Source organism: Gorilla gorilla, chromosome 6 (genome assembly GCF_029281585.2).
Source record: "Gorilla gorilla gorilla isolate KB3781 chromosome 6, NHGRI_mGorGor1-v2.1_pri, whole genome shotgun sequence".
Taxonomy (NCBI): Eukaryota; Metazoa; Chordata; class Mammalia; order Primates; family Hominidae; genus Gorilla; species Gorilla gorilla.
Window position 1 is genome coordinate 116,243,707 of NC_073230.2, and position 23,152 is coordinate 116,266,858.

General features: G+C 36.1%; 1 protein-coding gene across 1 annotated transcript in view; it reads right to left on the bottom strand.

Annotated features, from left to right (window-relative positions):
- The window catches only part of COG5 (component of oligomeric golgi complex 5), a 372,787-nt gene that overhangs the window by 91,750 nt on the left and 257,885 nt on the right, over positions 1-23,152 (bottom strand). The window contains exon 12 of the mRNA XM_019030869.3: positions 5,015-5,219. Within this exon, the coding sequence (XP_018886414.1) occupies positions 5,015-5,219 (205 nt within the window). The remainder of the gene's footprint in view (positions 1-5,014; positions 5,220-23,152) is intronic.

The window sequence follows — 23,152 nt, forward strand, 5'->3', positions numbered from 1 at the left end:
GGAATTGGGCACAATATGGGAGCTCCCTACTCCTGACCTCGCTTACCTGAAAGTTAGCCTCAGCAGCTTTCTGCTGAGGTCATTATGAGAAATGTTGAGGCCCTGCTCTTCCCAGGAAGAGAGCCTTCCAGCTGAGAGCTAGGAGGGAGCCCTGTGTTCTTGGCTACTGCAGTCTAGAGAACAATCTCCACTTCACTAAGCTGAGGCGGGTAAGACGGGAACAATCTTGACTCAAATACCACAGGCTCCAGTTTTTCTGACCACATTTTCCTAGACTTTCTTGAATAGATGTTTCTTCATTTTGCTGTTTGCTCTTAGGACCATTTCTGGACTCCAACTTAAATGAACTCATTCTTTGGGGCTCCACACTGCTTTTAGCTGTCCTCCTATCTCACCACTTTTTCTGTCTTTGTCTCCTTTGTAGGCTGCCATTCCACTGTCTAATCTTTAAATGCTGGTACCTTTCTTGGGCCAAGGCTCTCTTTTCTCTCCATATATACCTCTTCCCTATGTAATCTCTTCCAATTCCAAGATTTAAAAAAATGTACATGATGATGGCAGGGTGCGGTGACTCAGGCCTGTAATCCCACACTTTGGGAGGCTGAGGTGGATGGATCACCTGAGGTCAGGAGTTCGAGACTAGCCTGGCCAAAATGGCGAAACTCTGTCTCTACTAAAAATACAAAAATTATCTGGGCATGGTGGTGTGTGCCCATAATCCCAGCTTCTCGGGAGGCTGAGGTGGGAGAATCGCTTGAACCCAGGAGACAAAAGTTGCAGTGAGCAGATATCACACCACTGCACTCCAGCCTGGGTGACAGAGCAAAGACTCCATCTAAAAAAATAAAAATAAAAATAAGTGCATGATAACTTCCAAATACATATTTCTAGTCCTGACTCATATTTAATTACCTTTTCAACAACTCTATTTGCATTTTCAATTCACCAGTTTCAAAAGAAAAATATTAATTAAATACAATGCTTTGAAAAAATTTTTCCTATCTTAACCAGTCAGTCTTCCATTAACTAGTCGTATCCTTGATTCCCCTGTCCTCTCAAATCCATGGCTTGCCCTCTACATATCCTGTTTCAAAAATACATCTTGAATCAATCTGACCAAATTACCACCTCATCTGCTCATCCTAGTTCAAGTCATTATCATCTCTTATCTGGATAAACAAAATAGCTTCCATCTTCCACTTCTCCAACTCTGTGCTGGCCGCCCCTAAGTTGTCTACATAGCAGTCAGAGTGCTAATTTTAATATGTTTATCAGTTCACATCATTCCTCTAAATCAATGGTTTCTCACTTTATTAAGATAAACTCCAAGCCCTTTACCATTGCCTGTAAAGCTCTACCTGATCTCACATTTCCTTTCCTCTCTGATCCAATCTTAAACACTTAAACACTTCCCTTCTTCATTCACTATGTTCCAGCTGCACTGGCTTCTTTCTGTTCTTCAAAACTCCTCATCTTAATTTTCTTTCTTTCTTTTTTTTTTTTTGAGACAGAATCTTGCTCTGTTGCCTGGGCTGGAGTGCAGTGGCGCGATCTCAGCTCACTGCAATCTCCACCTCCTGGGTTCATGCAGTTTTCCTGCCTCAGCCTTCTGAGTAGCTGGGATTATAGGCATGTGCCACCATGCCTGGCTAATTTGTGTGTGTGTATGTGTGTGTGTGTGTGTGTGTATATATATATATATATACACACACACACATATATACACACACACATATATATACACATATATATACACACATATATATACACACATATATATACACACATATATACACATACACACATATATACACACATATATATACATACATATATACACATATATATACACATATATACACATATATACACACATATATATACACACATATATATACACACATATATATACACACATATATACACACATATACACATATATATACACATATATATATACACACACATATACATATACATATATGTATGTATTTTTTTTTTTTTTTTTTTTGTAGAGTCAGGATTTCACCATGTTGGCCAGGCTAGTCTCGAACTCCTGACCTCAAGTGATCCACCCTTCTCAGCCTCCCAAAGTGCTTGGATTATACGCGTGAGCCACCGCACCGCACCCAGTCTTAATTTTCCTAAGGTCTCTAAATTTGTTCTTCTGCCTGCAAAAACCTTACTCTAAATTTCTCATGGTTGATTCTTCCACACTATTTAGATCTCAGGTCAAATGTTACCTCCTCATAGAAGCTTTCTCTGACATCCTATATAGTAAGCAACTCTACAGCATTGTTTTATTTGCTTTATAGCAATTATCACTACTGAAAATTTGACACAAGTAATGAATCATGAAAAATGATATCCTGGCTATTCATGTTTTGATTCTGTTCTGATTCCTCTAGGGCCTGATTCCATTCATTTTCTCTTTTCTTTCTTACATCTCCCATCTCTTTTTCTCTCCACTGTCTACTTCCATCTATGAAAACTCAACTTTTCCTTGTTTGTGTCCTTGAACCCTCAAGATTTTTTGACATCTTCGAATATGGCCTCCTATATCTCGTTTTCCCCACCAACCACATTACTGAATTCATCTCCAAAAAGTGACAATAATATCCTATTAGTGAAAACACAGTAGCTTTTTTTGCTCTAATTTGTTTTATCTCCATTGAATTTACTGTTTTATTTTATTTATTTTTTGAGACTGAGTCTTGCTTTGTCACCCAGACTGGAGTGCAGTGGCACGATCTCGGCTTATTGCAACATCCACCTCCCAGGTTCAAGCCATTCTCTTGCTCAGCCTCCCAAGTAGCTGGGATTACAGGCATGCACCACCACGCCTACCTAATTTTTTGTTTTTTTAGTAGAGATGGTGTTTCACTATTTTGGCCAGACTGGTCTCGAACTCCTGACCTCAGGTGATCTGCCCACGTTGGCCTTCCAAAGTTCACGGTCTTTCTTCTTTCTTTTCCTTCCCTTCCCTTCCCCTTCCTTCTCTTCCTTCCTTCCTCACACAGTGACCTACCTTCCTTCCTTCCTTCTTTCCCTCCCTCCCTCCCCTCTCTCCCTGTCTTTTCTTTTCTTTCTCTTTCTTTCTTTTTCCTTCTTTCACACAAGGAACATATATTCATTTTACATAAAAGCAGAAAATACAAAATTAGGATTCCACCTCCTGGAAATAACTGTTACTGTTTGCTTTGTATATTTCTAGACCTTTTTTAGTACATGCACATAGATTTAAAAATAAAACTAAGGCAGAAATAGAATACTATATTTGCTATTTTATATATACTTTTAAAAATATATCATTAAATCTTTGTAGATCAACTGACATAGGTTCTGTTCTCTTTTGCCTTCTCTATTAGGACTTACTGAATCTGCCTATTATAAAAGAGTTATTGAGAAGATAATCTGGTCTCATTCTATGATTCTAACCTATCATGGCCATTTATTTTGCCAGTCAAAACTACTCTTTTTTTTTTTTTTAAAGAGAGACAGGGTCTCACTATGCTGCCCAGGCTGGTCTCTAACTCCTAGGCTCAAGAGACCTTCCCCAGTAGCTGGGATTACAAGCATGTGTCACACTGCCCAGCACTAGTCAGAACTTCCACATACTGTATTCTGCTAGTCAGAGCTTCTAACTATACTGGACACAAATTCAACTATATGTATTTAGGAATAAAATTAAAAGAGAAACAAACAACTGTTTAAACAGCACCCATGAGTCTATCCAACATTTTTCTTACAAGATAGGTGATAAGAAACTGCTACTGCTTTAGCCAGCCTTGACACAATAAATATGATTCTAGTGTTTAAAGAAAGGTGTGAAAGCCAATCACTTGATCTGATGCTCAAATTGAAAGTTTAAAATACTCTTTCAATTTTGGAGGAAAAGCTGGGGGGGCTAAACTTGCTGAGATGGTATATTGGTTTCCAATATGGCTCCTAAATATGGCTATACTACTATACTTCATTGACCTAAGAGATTTTCAGGGTAATTTTAACTATACAGTTGGACCTCCATTTCTGCAAATTCTACATCCAAGGATTAAACCAACCATGGATTGAAAACCTATTTAGGCCTACAATGGTCGTGACTGTAATGAAACATTTATTCACATTTTTTCTTATCATTCTCTAAGCAATATAGTATAATAACTCTATGCATAGCATTTACATTGTATTAGGTATTATAGGTAACCTAGAGATGATGTGCATAGGTTATATGCAAATATTATGTCATTTTACCTAAAAAACTTGAGCTTCCCAATGGGTCCTGGAACCAATCCCCTACAAATACCCAAGGGATGAGTACATTCTGCCTTTTTTTTTTTTTGAGACGGAGTCTCGTTTTGTCGCCCAGGCTGGAGTGCAGTGACGTGATCTCAGCTTACCGCTGCCTCCGTCTCCCGGGTTCAAGCGATTCTCCTGCCTCAGTCTCCCGAGTAGATGGGATTACAGGCGAGCGCCACCATGCCCAGCTAATTTTTGTATTTTTAGTAGAGACGGGGTTTTACCATGTTGATCAGGCTGGTCTCGAACTCCTGACCTAGTGATCCACTCTACTTTTTCTTAACACATTGACTGAGAACCTATCCCAGCATAAGATTTATCTCCCCTGTAGTTTCTGAACACCCAAGTTCCTTTTATGTCACATTTATGCAAGTGGTCCATCAATAAATGATACTGTCTGAGGTAATTACAGGTATATTATAACATCGATTAAAATACAATGACCACAGCATGATCATCTTCTAGCTTCCCATCATCCTACTTAGTGTTACACTTTAAAATTGACTCCAGCAGAAGCCAGAAGTGTTCAACTATGGGTGAAAAATTGACTTCTTCAGTTAAAAGTCTTGCAAAGTCTTTTAAGGTATACAAATAAACTACAAATATTTAGAGACTTGGTATATACTTAATTTATAATTTAAAATAAAAATAAAAGATAAAATTTAAAATAAAAATAAAATTAAGATGCCAACTAACAGGTCAAATTAAACAAACATACTCATAATCTGGCTTTTTTGGTATGAATATATCTTGTGCATCATCTTCCATGTGTTGTAGGTCAACATAGAGGTCTGTAGTTCCACTTGCATTAAAATTCCCTTGGATATGCTGACTGTATTGTTGAAGACGCTTCCATAAGTCATTATAAAGACGTAATAATTTAGGGTATTCTCCTTCAAATGCCTGCTTCAAAAACATAGAAGCTGCCAAGCAAAACAAGAACATGAATTAGAAAAATAATAAAATGTAGTAAATGTTTCTTTTGCATATGAAGATATGTTCCAAATAACCCATACTATAGGGCAAACCAAAGATGTGTTCTAATGAGGCCTTTTATAATAATGCTAATAATAATAATTTTCCACTCTGACTATTCACTGCATTTGATGTGCAGGTCATATTTTGAAACCTAATCTATATTTAAAAAAAAAAATAGAAAAGCCCACAATTGTAGTTGAAGATTTCAATTCCCTTTTTCAAGAATCAAGAAAATAAGTACACAGAATATCGGGACAGAAAACTGGACAGCGCTAACACCCAATTGACTTAATAATTTACATTCACACAATACTTCATGCAAAACAGCAAACACACATTCTTTTCAAGTGCACATGGAGTATTTACCAAGATCAACAATATTTGGTTCCATTAAACCAGTCTCAATACACTGAAAAGGCTTCAAGCCATACAAAGCTTGTTCTCTAACCAAAATAGTTTTAGATTAGAAATCAGTAACAAAAAGATACCTGAAAAGAATCCTCAAATATTTGGAACTACAAAATGCTTCTAAATAACCCATGGATCAAAAAAGAAATCAAAAGGGAAATGAGAAGTATTCTGAACTGAACGAAAATTATAACGCAACATATCAAAATTTGTGGGATGTCACCAAAGGAGTACTTGGGGGGAATTTATGCAAATATTTACATTTGAAAAGAAGAAAAGTTTCAAATCAATGACCTAAACTTCCATTTTAAGAATATGGAAAAAGAAGGGCAAATAAAAACCAAAGTAAACAGAAGAAATAAAATAATAAAGCTCTGAGAACAGATATCAATGAACCAGAAAATGAAAACAAGAAATATTGAAACCAAAAACTGGTTCTTTGAAAAGATAAGTAAAATTGCCAAACTTCTAGCCAGATGGATTAGGAAAAAACAGTAGAAACAAATTACCCATATTAAGAATAACAGAGATGATATCATTACATATTACAAAATATTCTGCAGATACTGAAAGGGTAATAAAGGAATTATGAACAACTTTATCGAATAATTTGAAAACTTTCATGAAATACACAATTTCCTTGAAAGAAACAAACTAACAAAGCTCACTCAAGAAGCAATAAAATAGATAGACTGAATAGCACTATACCTGTTGATTCTTTTAGTTAAAAATCTTTCCACAAAGAAAAACTTCAGGCTTAGATGACTTTAGTGGTGAATTTTATCAAGCAATTTAAGAAAGAAATAAAAGCAATTCTATACCAATTCCCAATTCATTCTGAGGCCAGCACTGCCCTGATATAAAAACCAGATACTAAAGAAAAATAAAAACTACAAAACAATATTCCTTATCAAGATAGGTGCAAGAATTATAACCAAAATGTCATTAAATCTAGTCAAACAATATATAAAAAGTATAATACATCATGACCAAGGAGATCTATGTCAGAAATTCATAGTTGGCATATATATATATATATATCTGGAATTATCTGGAATATATATATATATATATATCTGGAATTACATATATATATAGTCCCACTATATTGCCCAGGCTGTTCTTTAACTCCTAGGCTCAAGCAATCTTCCTGTCTTGGCCTCCCAAAGTGTTGGGATTACAGACATGAGCCAACATACCTGGTCAGCTTAATGTTTGAAAATCAATCAATGTGATTCATATTTTAACAAACTTAAAAGAAAAAGCGTATGCTCCTTTCAATAGAGGGAGAAAAAGCATTTGAAAAAAATCTAACATTCACTCCTACTAAGAACTCTCAGTCAACTAGGAACAGAAAGGAACACACACTTAACCTAATAATAAAGGCATCTATGAAAAACTACAGCTAATATAATACTTAAGAGAATAAGTAATACTTTTGCTCAAAAATCAGCAACAAAACAACAATGTTAGCTTTCCCCACTTCTAATATCCTAGAGGTTCTGGCCAGTGTAATGAGGCCTAAGTAAATAAGTAAATAAATAAGACATTCAGACTGGAAAGGCACACAGTCTTTTTAGAAAGATAATATACAAGCATCTATATGGAAAATCTGATGGAATATGAGAAAAGCTACTAGAGTTAACATAATAGCTGAATTTAGCAAAGTTGCAGGGTATGATTAATGTGCAAAACTCAGTCATATGTCTGTATACTGGCAATGAACAATCAGAAGTTGAAATTTTAAAAGAATACAATTTAGAATAGCACTAAAAATATGAAATACATAGATATATCTGACAAAATGGGAAATAGCTGCACACTGAAAACTACAAAAACAATGCTGAGATGAAGAAGACCTATATAAATGGAAAGAGAACATTCATAGTTCCAAGATATTGTTGAATGTAAATTATCCCTAAATTAATCTATATATTAAATGTAATCTAATTTAAAATCAATGCAGGATTTCTTTCAGTAGAAATTGAAAAAATGATCCAAAAATCATATGAAAATGCCAAGAACCCAGAATAGTCAGGGCAACAAAAACAACAATGTTGGAGTACTAATACAACCTGATTTCAAGACATATAAAACTATAATAATCAATACACTGGTACTGGGGTAAAGACAGACACATAGATTAATGGTGCAGAATAGAGAGTACAAAAATAGACCCACACATATCTGAGAGACTGAATTTTGACAAAGGTGCAAACACAATTTAGTAGACACAGGGTAGAGTTCAACAAATGATACTGTAACAATTGAATAGCTATATGCAAAAATATCCTCTTTAACCCACACTCTGTACCTTATACAAAAATTAACTCAAAAAAGATTAAATTTTCTAAAAGAAAACATCTGAGGGAACTTTTCTGTCCTTGAGTTAGACATGATGTGAAACCAACAGTATGGTCCGCAAAAGAAACTGATAAACTGGACAACATCTAAATTAAAAGTGTCTGCTCTTCAAAAAAATACGGCTAAGAAAATGAAATACACGCCCCAGAAAGGGAAAATCAATTTCACATATATCTGATGAAGCACTTTTATCTAAAACACATAAAGAACTCTCAAGTCTCCATAATAAGAAAATAGCCTAACTTCAAAAATGGGAACTTTATCAAAGAAGGTATATGAATGGCAAACAAACACATGAAAAAAATACTCAACCTCTTTAGTCAATAGGGAAATGCAAATTAAAACCACAATGAGATACAACTACATAACTGTTCAAATGACTAAAATTAAAAAGAGTGACCACACCACAGCCGAACACAGTGGCTTGTGTAGTGAATAGTACTTTGGGAGGCTGAGGTGGGTGGATCACCTGAGGTCGGGAGTTTGAGACTAGCCTGGCCAACATGGTGAAACTCCATCTCTACTAAAAATACAAAAATTAGCCAGGTGTGGTGGTGCACACCTGTAATTCCAGCTATTTGGGAGGCTGAGGCACGAAAATTGCTTGAATCCAGGAGGTGGAGGTTGCGGTAAGCCAAGATCGTGCCACTGCACTCCAGCCTGGGCAACATAGTGAGACTCTGCCTCAAAAAAAAAATGGCCATATCAAATATTGGCAGGGATAAACAAACTAGAACTCTTGTATAGCTTGTGGAGATAAAAAATTGTATACTCATTTTGCAAAAGAATTTAGCATTTCATTAAAATGTTAACTATATACCTAACATATTGTTAAATAATTCTGCTTCTAGATATTTATCCAATAAAAATAACAGTATGTATCTATATAAGGAATTGCACCTGAACATTCACAGTATCTTTATTTGTAGTAGCAAAAACTGGAAACAATCCAATGTCCGTCAACAGGCCAATGCATAAACAAACTAATATATCCATGCAATGGAATACTATGCAACAACAAAAACATACTACAATATAGTTGAATCTCAATAAAATCATGCTGCATGAAAGAAGCCAAACAAATAAGAATATATAATATATGCTAAATCATTCAATTTGTACAAAATTCTGGGAGCTACAAACTACCATATAGTAACAAAAAGCAGATCAGTGTTTGCCTGGGAATGGGGGAGGGAGATAGTGGAGAGAGTAATTACAAAGCTGTACAAGGAAACTTTTGGGAGTGATGAATATGTTCACTGATTGATTATTGTGATGATTTCAGGGGTGTACTCATATGTCAAAACATATCAAATTGTATACTTTCAAGACGTGTTGTTTATTGTATGCCAGCTATACCTCAGTAAAGCTATTTAAGAGAAATTATCTCAGAGAAAACTTCTTTGGCCTCCCTCTTCCCTGATAAAGCAGCAATGCACCACGGGCCTCAAGTAACACTATATGTTCTTTCAAGGCATGCCAATAATGCAAGGCCCTGGGTTTGCTCTTGTATTTGGCAAGAAATCTTGAGAGATATGGTAACATCATCCTGCAGACAGACAGCAGACTCATTTACTATTCACTACAAAAGTGGTAGTTTCTTCAAGCTCAAAGTTCCTTACCTGCCATGCAATCTCTGTACATGCACCATCCACATGGGCCCATGTCATATCACCCTATAATATTTGGAGGCATGTGAAACTAAAAAACAATATGCTAATGCTCATGATTCTTGCTGTGTTGTAATAAAGTTCTAAACATATTTGTTTGAAGTATGTTTCTCCTACTTGGCTGTTAACTCCATGAAGGCAAGGACAATGCCTTTTTTCTTCAAAGCACGTTTGGCACCTAGCACAGTGCCTGTAATAGCAGAAGTAAATATTTCTTAAATAACAGAATGAAGTTTTTGTTTTTTTTTCTTTTTTTTCTTAGAGACGAGGTCTCACTTTGTTGCCCAGGCTGGTCTCAAATGATCCTCCCACCTCGGCCACCAAAGTGTTGAGATTACAGGTGTGAGCTATCATGCCCAGTTGAATATGTTTTTTTTTTTTAGGGGACAGTATCATTTTCACAAAAATCTTATCTATACAGAACAAATTACTATTGAGGGTTTAAGCCAAACTTTGTCTATATTATCTCAGCAAATGTGATTAATTAACTGTAAGTTACTTAAGTCAATTATATTTAAAGCTTACAAACAAGTATTATATATTTAAATCTTGACGTTAAGTTTTTTTGTTTGTTTTTTGTTTTTAGAGACAAGGTCTCAGTCTGTCACCCACGCTGGAGTACAGTGGCACAGTCACGGCTCACTGTAGCCTTGACCTCATGGGCTTAAGCAATCCTACCTCAGCCTCCCAAGTAGCTGGGACCATAGATATGCACCACTACACCCAGGTAATTTTATTTACTTTTTAATTTTTGTAGAGATGGGGTCTCCCTATGTTGCTCAAACTCCTAGGCTGGTATCAAACTCCTAGGCTCAAGGAATCCTCCCACCTCAGTCTCCCAAAGCACTGGGATTACAGGAATGAGCCACCACACTCAGCCAAAGGTAAGTTCTACTGTAATTTATTTGATATGTAGTTATAAAGTGTTCATATTACCTATACAATTTTAATTATTTGATGAAAATTTATAGTACACCTGCTGTACATTCTGATAATCAAATAATTTATACAAGGAAAATTACAGGTTAATTCCCAGTTACCTGGGAATGTATTATTCAGATTATTGCCTTATGCAAACTTGTTTTTTTTTTAATTAATCACTAGTGATTACAACACAGGCACAAATGTGGAAATTAAACTCACATTAAACAACCTAATTACTATTAAAACAATATTTTATAATTTAGAAGATAATTCTATGTATTGTACTCCTACCAGGTAATAATAGGTCTGGGGAAAAACCTCTGATTAAGAAAGTCTGCCTTTGATTTTATTCCCCTATCTTTGTCTTCTTGAATTCACTGCAATAAGAACCCCCACAGCTTCCATAATGTGTAGGGACAGACCCATCCGAAACCTTGAGCTAATTCACATGAAGATTAAAGGATATAAATAGTCTATGTGCTCAATTTCTCTCTTCCCATCTTCTCTATTCCAGTACCTTCTTTTACTTTCTTCCCTAGCCCTGAACACTGTAAGAAGTTACTAATTTGTATTGACTGTCCTTCCCCTTTAAAATGTGAGTTAAATGAAAGCAGGGTTATTATTTGACTTATTTTCCTCTGTGTTTCTTTTACCTAGATTTAACACTTAGCATTCAATTACTGAATGAACAAATTAATTGAAAGTAGAATGAAAAGGGGGTCTAGGTTTGGAGTTATGTCATTTCCCCCTTGGAGTTGTATCAGCCTTGTCTTAATCTTCTTACTACCCCTACATCCCTGGTTTAAGGCTTCACAGGACAGCTCTAATGTATTCTTTATCCCAGAGTTGGAGCAATCTTAGGTCTTGTCTTAGTCTTGACTAGCTGTGCCTAAACCTCAGCCTGTATGATGCTGCTTCTCCTGCATCTCCCTATAAAAGGACCAAAGACCTCCTGTCTAGGAAACTGGCTGCGGTCTGGCCAAGAAAAGTCAGTACTCCTTAAAACTCTGCCAACCTCCAGATGCCCAAATACTGGGCAGTGCCAAATATACCTGGAAGGATTTAAGCATTCATCCATTCAACAAATATCTGCTGACCACTTACTACATGCCAAATACTGTTGTAAAAGCTGGATATGCAAGGGTAAACAAAATAAGTAAGTCAGGTAGTGTGATGCCTCCAGCTTTGTTCTTTTGGCTTAGGATTGACTTGGCAATGCGGGCTCTTTTTTGGTTCCATATGAACTTTAAAGTAGTTTTTTCCAATTCTGTGAAGAAAGTCATTGGTAGCTTGATGGGGATGGCATTGAATCTGTAAATTACCTTGGGCAGTATGGCCATTTTCACGATGTTGATTCTTCCTACCCATGAGCATGGAATGTTCTTCCATTTGTTTGTATCCTCTTTTATTTCCTTGAGCAGTGGTTTGTAGTTCTCCTTGAAGAGGTCCTTCACATCCCTTGTAAGTTGGATTCCTAGGTATTTTATTCTCTTTGAAGCAATTGTGAATGGGAGTTCACTCATGATTTGGCTCTCTGTTTGTCTGTTGTTGGTGTATAAGAATGCTTGTGATTTTTGTACATTGATTTTGTATCCTGAGACTTTGCTGAAGTTGCTTATCAGCTTAAGGAGATTTTGGGCTGAGACAATGGGGTTTTCTAGATAAACAATCATGTCGTCTGCAAACAGGGACAATTTGACTTCCTCTTTTCCTAATTGAATACCCTTTATTTCCTTCTCCTGCCTGATTGCCCTGGCCAGAACTTCCAACACTATGTTGAATAGGAGCGGTGAGAGAGGGCATCCCTGTCTTGTGCCAGTTTTCAAAGGGAATGCTTCCAATTTTTGCCCATTCAGTATGATATTGGCTGTGGGTTTGTCATAGATAGCTCTTATTATTTTGAAATACGTCCCATCAATACCTAATTTATTGAGAGTTTTTAGCATGAAGGGTTGTTGAATTTTGTCAAAGGCTTTTTCTGCATCTATTGAGATAATCATGTGGTTTTTGTCTTTGGCTCTGTTTATATGCTGGATTACATTTATTGATTTGCGTATATTGAACCAGCCTTGCATCCCGGGGATGAAGCCCACTTGATCATGGTGGATAAGCTTTTTGATGTGCTGCTGGATTCGGTTTGCCAGTATTTTATTGAGGATTTTTGCATCAATGTTCATCAAGGATATTGGTCTAAAATTCTCTTTTTTGGTTGTGTCTCTGCCCGGCTTTGGTATCAGAATGATGCTGGCCTCATAAAATGAGTTAGGGAGGATTCCCTCTTCTTCTATTGATTGGAATAGTTTCAGAAGGAATGGTACCAGTTCCTCCTTGTACCTCTGGTAGAATTCGGCTGTGAATCCATCTGGTCCTGGACTCTTTTTGGTTGGTAAACTATTGATTATTGCCACAATTTCAGCTCCTGTTATTGGTCTATTCAGAGATTCAACTTCTTCCTGGTTTAGTCTTGGGAGAGTGTATGTGTCAAGGAATGTATCCATTTCTTCTAGATTTTCTAGTTTATTTGCGTAGAGGTGTTTGTAGTATTCTCTGATGGTAGTTTGTATTTCTGTGGGATCGGTGGTGATATCCCCATTATCATTTTTTATTGTGTCTATTTGATTCTTCTCTCTTTTTTTCTTTATTAGTCTTGCTAGCGGTCTATCAATTTTGTTGATCCTTTCAAAAAACCAGCTCCTGGATTCATTGATTTTTTGAAGGGTTTTTTGTGTCTCTATTTCCTTCAGTTCTGCTCTGATTTTAGTTATTTCTTGCCTTCTGCTAGCTTTTGAATGTGTTTGCTCTTGCTTTTCTAGTTCTTTTAATTGTGATGTTAGGGTGTCAATTTTGGATCTTTCCTGCTTTCTCTTGTGGGCATTTAGTGCTATAAATTTCCCTCTACACACTGCTTTGAATGCATCCCAGAGATTCTGGTATGTTGTGTCTATACTACAAGGCTACAGTAACAAAAACAGCATGGTACTGGTACCAAAACAGAGATATAGATCAATGGAACAGAACAGAGCCCTCAGAAATAACGCCGCATACCTACAACTATCTGATCTTTGACAAACCTGAGAAAAACAAGCAAAGGGGAAAGGATTCCCTATTTAATAAATGGTGCTGGGAAAACTGGCTAGCCATATGTAGAAAGCTGAAACTGGATCCCTTCCTTACACCTTATACAAAAATTAATTCAAGATGGATTAAAGATTTAAACCTTAGACCTAAAACCATAAAAACCCTAGAAGAAAACCTAGGCATTACCATTCAGGACATAGGCGTGGGCAAGGACTTCATGTCCAAAACACCAAAAGCAATGGCAACAAAAGCCAAAATTGACAAATGGGATCTAATTAAACTAAAGAGCTTCTGCACAGCAAAAGAAACTACCATCAGAGTGAACAGGCAACCTACAACATGGGAGAAAATTTTCGCAACCTACTCATCTGACAAAGGGCTAATATCCAGAATCTACAATGAACTCAAACAAATTTACAAGAAAAAAACAAACAACCCCATCAAAAAGTGGGCGAAGGACATGAACAGACACTTCTCAAAAGAAGACATTTATGCAGCCAAAAAACACATGAAAAAATGCTCATCATCACTGGCCATCAGAGAAATGCAAATCAAAACCACTATGAGATATCATCTCACACCAGTTAGAATGGCAATCATTAAAAAGTCAGGAAACAACAGGTGCTGGAGAGGATGTGGAGAAATAGGAACACTTTTACACTGTTGGTGGGACTGTAAACTAGTTCAACCATTGTGGAAGTCAGTGTGGCGATTCCTCAGGGATCTAGAACTAGAAATACCATTTGACCCAGCCATCCCATTACTGGGTATATACCCAAAGGACTATAAATCATGCTGCTATAAAGACACATGCACACGTATGTTTATTGCGGCATTATTCACAATAGCAAAGACTTGGAACCAACCCAAATGTCCAACAATGATAGACTGGATTAAGAAAATGTGGCACATATACACCATGGAATACTATGCAGCCATAAAAAATGATGAGTTCATGTCCTTTGTAGGGACATGGATGAAATTGGAAACCATCATTCTCAGTAAACTATCGCAAGAACAAACAACCAAACACCGCATATTCTCACTCATAGGTGGGAATTGAACAATGAGATCACATGGACACAGGAAGGGGAATATCACACTCTGGGGACTGTTGTGGGGTGGGGGGAGGGGGGAGGGATAGCATTGGGAGATATACCACCAGCATGGCACATGTATACATATGTAACTAACCTGCACAATGTGCACATGTACCCTAAAACTTAAAGTATAATAAAAAAAAAAAAAAAAAACAAAACAATAAAAAACCTAGGAATAAATTTAATCAAGGATATGGTACACTGAAAACTATAAAACGTTGTTGAAAAAATTAAAGACTATCTAAATAAAAAAAAAAAACAAAATAAGTAAGTTCCTTTCCATATAGAGATTATACTCGAGTGAAGAAGGACAATAAACAAGTCATTATGTAACATAATGTCAGGAAGTGCTAAATGCCTTGAAGAAAAATAAAGCAAGGTTAGAGAAGAGACAGACAGGATGTGCTATTTTATGTATTTACCTGGGAGGACCTCTCTGAATGAAGCAAGGATATGCTCCATCTGGATATTCAGGGAAAGAGCAATTCAGATAGAAGAAACAGCAAATGCAAAGGACATGGAATAGATTATCCTAGTAGAGGCTGCTGGTCATATTTTAAGAGAACTGCCTTGTTTGGAGGATTTGGCCTGAAACAGTCAGCCTTCATAGCTTTAGTGCCGCCTTTGTGAGCAGGCTGCTACCCATTTCTTGCTCATTCCTTTTCCTAACTGGCCCAGTTCTCAATCAACTGCCAGGCCTTCACCTATATCACCCAAATTATGAAAGCAAAGGAAGCCAGTAATCTATTGCCTTTAGGATGTCTTGAATATTTTGTTTCATAAATGTACTAGTTATCTATTGTCATGTAACAACTTGCCATAAACATTAACTGCTTATTTTAAAAACATACATATATTATATCATAATTTCTTTGGGTTGGGAATCCTGGCATGGCTTAGTTTGGTCGTCTGCTTCAGGACCTCTCACAAGGCTGTCATCAAGGTATCAACCATGGGTGGAGTCTCATCTGAAGAGTCAACTGGGGAAGGATCTGCTTCCAAGCTCTTGTGGTTGTTAGCAGGATTCAGTTCCTTGTGAGCTGAGAGCCTCAGTTTCTAGCTTGCTGTTAGCTGGAAGCTGACCTTGGCTCTTGCCAAGTGGAATGGTATGACAGCTGCTTGTATCGTCAAAATGTGCAAGCAAAGAAGGCAATAGAGGGACAGCCCGAGAGCAAAATGGAGGTTAAAACCTTATGCAACCTAATCACAGGAGGGATACGCACTTTGTATGTACAAGTTAGAAGCAAGTTCTGCCTATATTTAAGAAGAAAAGATTACAAAAGTGTGCAAATACCAGTAGACAGATGTCACTGAAGGCGATCTTAGAATCTGTCTGCCACAATAAAATATATCATATTTCATTCACATTAATGGGAATTATATAAAAGTCAAATACTAAAGGCCATACAGCAAACTTGCAAACACCTACTTTTCAAATACTTATATACTGTAAAGTATATTAATCCTTCCTAATACAAAACAATGACAAAACAAAATCAGTTTTACATAAAAAATATAATTGTCTAGAGTATTATTGGAAAAAAATGCCCAAATACACTAAAAATAGTTCAGACATAAAATAAGAGTACCAGAACAAAACACAGCTAAGTCATTTGCCCCAAGTTAATGAGTTTTTCATCATTCTTTCTGCTTTAGCCACTGAAGTGGGTAATAATTTTTAGAAGCAAATAAACATTTATATGAACTAAAGCTAATTGTAAATAAATGTAATTTTCTTTAATTATAGTTCAGAAAAACTCAAGCCAGAATAGAAATAAAACAGACCTTTGTAAAACTCAGAGAAATCTCATTTAAGATTAACAGATATTAAAATGCAAGTTTTATATACAAAATATTAGGATGGAATGAATGAAAATATCTGTCTATAGCCCTAAGAGATTTCTCACATTTTGGTTTTCTATTGTTTCTCCTCCTCATAATGGCAGCAACACAAAGTTATGGAATCCAATACCAACTAGGTATGCATTCTGTACTGCAATCCTTTATTTTTTAACAGGGATATAAAGCATACACAATCTCTTCCAAACTTCGAACTCTGTAAGCCTCAATCCACTGGTGATAGGAAAATGGCCATCTTTCCTATCTCACAGAAAAACAAAGGCTTCTAGGAAAGAAACTTCAATTTTCTACCTTCTTCCCGTCTATTTCTAGTCTTCAACTTTGACAGGAACACACGTCCAAGACCTATTTCTCAATTTCTGTTCTCTGTTTCATCCCAACTCATCTCCTCCAACATTATTTGTTTCTTTTGTATTTTTAGCATCTCACTTTCTACTGGCTTCCTCTTAGGATCAATAAAAGATGCCTGAACATGCTCTCTCATGATATAAAAAAGTACAAACAAGATGCCAACACACTCCACCTTAACTCTATAAACTATTCATTTGCAGCCACTGTCCTGTTGCTCCTTGTAATAACAGTCTGCACACATTTGCTTGCCTCTTCCAGACTGCAGCCAGACTTTCAACTGCCACAACACCACTGAAATTATTCTGGTGAAAATCACGCTATCATTCCAACTGCCAACAACAGTGGGCGTTTTTCTGATCTCTCATTTGATTTCTGTTGATCACTCTCTCCTTTGAAAAATACTGTCCATGACCCCATTCTTTCCTGTATTTTCTACTTCTCTAAATTTTTCTTCTTATTCTTCTGTGCTGACTTCCTTCCTCTGCCTTAAGTGCCTTCCTTAAAATTCTGAAAACACTGTTTTTATAGGTTTCAAACATATAATGTAGAGAGAATAGTATAATGAACCTCTGTGTATCCATCACTTACTTTCAGCATTTGTCAGCTCTTGTTTGTATCTATATCCTGGCCAATGCCCCTCCATCACTACCAGTTATTTTGGAGCCAATAGCATTCTATCATTTCACTCATAATCACAAGTATATCTAATAGTAGGAACTATTTTCTTTATATAGCCACAGGAGGTCATTATTCTAAGTGAAGTAACTCAGGAATGGAAAATCAAATATTGTATGTTCTCACTTATAAGTGGGAGCTAAGCTATATGAATGCAAAGACATAAGAATGATATAATGGACTTTAGGGACATGATGGGGGAGAAGGGTGGGAGTGGGGTGAGGAATAGAAGACTACATATTGGGTACAGTGTACACTGCTTGGGTGATGGGTGTACAAAAATCTCTGAAATCACCACTAAAACACTTATCCATGTAACCAAAAACCACCTGAACCCTACAAATTATTGAAATAAAAATAAAAATTACACAAAAATACACAGCCACAGTTCTCTTATACTTTACAAAATTAACAATCAGTGGTGACATCTGCCTGATTGAGTTAGGAATTTTTTAATGCTTTGTTTGATTTAGGATCCATAAATAGTTCACCTATTATAACTAGTTGATATATCATCAACCTAATCTGTAGTTCTCTCATTTTATTCTTTTTCATTATTTGTCTAAGAAACTGGGACATTTGTCCTACAGAGTTTCCCATAGCCTAGATTTTGCAGATTCCAGCCTCTGATCCTGTATTTCCTGTAAATCATCAGTTGAATCTAAAATAGTGTTTTTCACCTTGACTGCATCTTGAAATAACTGAGGAGCTTTTAAAATTCCTTATGTTTGGGTCTTACTCTTAGAGACTCTAATGTAATTACAGCCCAGGCTTTGGGATTTTTAAACACTGTCCAAGTGATTCTAAAGAGCAACCAAGTTGAAAACCACTGATATAGGTAAGAATTTGATCAGATTCCAGGTTTTATCATTTCTAACAAGACTACTGCATATGTAGTGACTGAATTTTTTGAAGTGTTTGCCTTTTTAAATAAAATTAGCAGCCACTAATAATCATCCTTAGGTCTGCTAATTCATTGAAGACTGCAAAATGAAGAGATTCCAACATTCATTCTGCATTTATTAGAGGCAATACTTAAATAAATAGAAATTTATCTCATGAATTATTTGGTTTCTCTGAGGTATCATTTGTTTAGGAAAGGCAGAAAAACATGTTTGATCGTGTTCCTTTTATTTACCAGTTTTCAAAGTTCCATACCATCATTAACGGTAACCAACCATTACCAATAAAAAAGTATTTCTTTATTTGTATCACTATGAATGTATGGTGGATTTAGACAATCCCTTGCAATTGTTATCTTTATTGTATACTAAAATTATTCCATCTTTGGTAGATGGTCTATTCAAAGTGTTTTCTGAGCCCTTTCAATACAACCCCAGTAGTCTCTGATATCTCCTTGGCTTTCTAATGTAAAGGGTTACAGAATTATTCTATACATTTCCTGCCCCAGATCTGGAATCAGCCATTTCCTCATGGAATTATGGTTTTTTAAAATGGGAAATCATGTGGAAAGACCACAACATAAGTGATAAAGGGGTTCAGTACTACTGAATGACAATTATTTCTAGGGCTTTTCGGTGGTCAGAGCTATGAAATATATATAAATCAAATATTTTTTAAAGAAAAAAATACATCATCAGTTCACTTTGATCTCATTCACTTTGCATCTTCATTCTCTCATGCTGAAAATGCTATCATATCAATATGATTATTCATTTACTTTATCCCACACTACACACACAACAGTCTGAAAATAACAAGTCTCCTATAGCACGTAAGTCCATTTTTAAAATTAAAGATTATTTTGATTTTTACAGTTTGTTTTCTCTTCAGAGTTCCTTCAAATTAATAAAGACTTTAAATATTTAACACTTTAGGGATCCATCTCAACAGAATGTCTGTTATTTACTGAGCACTGTGTTCTCTGATAGGACTATAGCATGGAACAGAGGTAGGCAGAAGCTTTTTGCAGAGCCCAGTGGGAGACACAGATAAGCTAGTAGGTGTAGTAGTAATGCTACCATCAATATCTTGATTACTGAAAAGAGTTCATGGGTTGTGGGGGCAGTTTGTGTTGTCCTTTAAGGGTATCCCAGTAGGAATACAAGAAACAAATTACTGAGTTTAAAAGTAAAGACATCAAATAAGCAGAAAGTCAAATGAAAGAGTTGGCTTTGTGTGGTTGTGTCACACATCTACATTCACTTATTTAATTTTACTTTGTAATTTTAGGAATTTTTTCATTTTCATTTTGTTTTATAAATGTGTAAAATACTTATATGGCTTCAAACTTAAATCTACACAGAGAGTATATTCGTATATTCACAGAAGTCTAGCTTTTATCCCTGTTCCTGCCAATGTATTCTTCATATCCAACCCCCTCTCTCCCAAGGACTGGCAACCATTTTTCTGGATTTTATAGTTTATCCCTCAGTTTTTTAAAAATATAAGGAAAATGTATATTTATGTCACCTCTTTCTTAGGTAAACAAAAGTGTACTATACACATATTTAGCCATTGATTTTTGACTTAACAATCTTGACCTCTCCGAAGTAGTATGTAAAGATATTCCTCATTCCTTTTTTCCCCTCATTTCTTTTTATAGCTGCATGTGCCACTCTCCCAAACTATAGTTAATATCATGTGATTAACTTCCCCAGTGATACCAGTTAGACTTGGGATGTTTCCCCAGACAATCCAACACGAGCAAAGAAAAAGCTCATTGTAGAAGCATATTAATATACCGATCACACAGTGCTACTTCATAAAGCCACAACCAAGGCTCACCAGAAGTGGAATAAAAAGCTCATAAACTTTATAAAGATGTTTCACAGAATTTAAGCTGCCCACTTTGTGGGCAAATTAGAGAAGCAATGGCTTGCATTTTTTTAAAATACATCAGTATTAATCTGCTAGTTCTATAAAAACAATGTAAACACAAGTGTTCTGTACAACTTGGGGAATTCACAAAATGCTAAAATAAAAATTACTGCTGCAGTCGCTAATGGCAGATGCTACGGACACCCTTGAAGGAAGAAGAAACGATAAAGAACATGTGTGGAATACAACTCAAAAGGCTGGACAAATTTCTAAACCAGTTAGAGGACAGTTTCTTAAAAACTAAAAACTGAAAACTGCTTGAAGGCAAAAAACAAAAATGAAGCAGCTTCAAACTATGCAGAAAAGCTAGTCATTAGGGAGCAGGTGCTAACACTAAGACATCCCAAAAGAAGAGGCAAGGACATGCACCCAGTACACACACCCAGGACTGAGACAGCTGGATAACAAAGGCCTGTCAGCAATGGAAAGTTGTGGTATTTCCCTCAGTTTATTTTCAACAAAGATGCTCTGTATTTCATTAATCTCGACTGGCATCAATAAAAGTTCTCAGCACATATGTAAAAAAAAAAATCCATTCCATTCTATGGAATTCTATGGATTTAACATTCTATTCTGTGGATTCAACATAGTTTGTTTAACTAACGCCACAGTAATGAACATTTGGGTTGTGTGCAATTTTTGGTATTCCAAATAATCATGCAACAAATAGTCCGGTGAATGTCTGTTTAAATTTTTGCCAGTGCATCTATGCGATAGATCCTTAAAAGTAGAATTTCGGGGTAAATGAGTAGCTGCTTATATAATTTTGTTGAGAACTCACAAATGCCCCTCCATAAGGTTTGTATGCTAATTAACAATGTGTGAGACTGACTTTTCCTCACGGGCCTGCCAATAGAGTATGTTATCAAACTTTTTGATTTTTTGCTAATTTGATAGATGAGAAATAATGTCTCTCCGTACGTTTGGCATTTCTCTATTTATAAGTGATATCGAGCATATTTACATTTTTTTCCCTATAGAGTTTTTGGCTTTTTAATTCCCATTTTAGAACCTTTTTATATAATAGAGATACTAATGCCTTACCTTTAGTGTTAATTAAAAATTTTTTTTCTATTTTGTCATTTTTCCTTTTTTTTTGCTCAAGGTTTTTTTCCATGCAAAAAAATTTTTAACATAATCAAATCATCAAGGTTTTCATCATTGCTTCTGGATGTTGAATCAGAAAATTTTTCCCCGATTCCTAGCTTATTCGAGGCTTGAATGGTTTCATATTTCATATGTAATTGTTTGATCCACTTGGAATTTACCCTGACATACAGAGTAAACTGGGGATTTTTTTTTTCTGTGAACCCATCCTAGCTTCCCATCCTATAATAATCACCACTAATGCTCTTGCAACCATCTTTTCATGTCCCTGTTTATCATGTATAGATATTGTTGTTTGTTTTCTAAAAGTATTTCATATTTGGGTCTCCTTTAGCTTGTAAGTCCGTTTTTAAAAATAAAGATTATTTTGATTTTTACAGTTCGTTTTCTCTTCAGAGTTCCTTCAAATTAATAAAGACTTTAAATATTTAACACTTTAGGGATCCATCTCAACAGAATGTTATTTACTGAGCATTGTGTTCTCTGATAGGACTATAGCATGGAAAGAGGTAGGCAGAAGCTTTTTGCAGAGCCCAGTGGGAGACTCAGACAAGCTAGTAGATGAGCCATTATAATGCAGTGGGCTAAGTGCTGAAATCGGGTACATTAAGAATTTTGTGGGAACTGACAGAAGAGGTCTTGCTCATGTTTGGGTGGGCATGGGGAAAGAGGCGTCAGGGAACACTTCATTTCTACCCTGAGACTGAAAAGACAAGTATGAGTTACAGAGATGAGGGGAGGATATAGACAAGTGTTTCAGGTATTTGTAAATGCTGAGGAGAAAGAGGGTGATTCATTCAACAATTCAGGCTTAAGTATGAGATAAAGACATAGAAAGAAAATTAATGAGTGCTGAGGAAATAGGAAGGGACCAGAAGAGTCATATTTGAATTGCATTTTGAGAGTAATGGAAGAAGAGTGGAGGCAGACCAGTTCACTTCTTGTAACAATTAAAGAAGGCTTATCTATTTAAAAAAATTCATGCTTGGCAGAAGCAGAGGACCTCTGCAGAAGAAGGGAAAAACTAACAAAGCTTTTAGGGGTTCACAGGACAGGAGTGAAAAATTAGAAACTTAAGGAATCTCAAACTGGATTTCCCATGGAACATTTGCTGAGTTCTGTGATTGTGAGGGAAGCCAGGGAATTAGGTGTAAATCTTCAAAAAGTGGAGTAGAAGTTTCTTCCCATTTGTGAGGCTTAGGAAACAAAAGACCAGCTGTGGGGAAAGGACATGCCACAAACACAAGCAAGGTCTTATCCTGAAGACATTCACTAGGTCTAAAGTTTCATGAGGTGGGAAGTCTGTGAACCTTTGGACAGCAAAGCTAGATCAACCTCAGTATTTCAGGACAAAGACTCTCCAACTTCTCAATTAAAAGCTTGGGAGAAGCATGTCAAAGTAAAAGAGGAGAATGAAAGGCAAACTGAGTGTTTATTAGAACTGCACCTGCCCCACACCAACCCAATCCTAGAGTGAACTGAAATAATCAGCCTCTATAT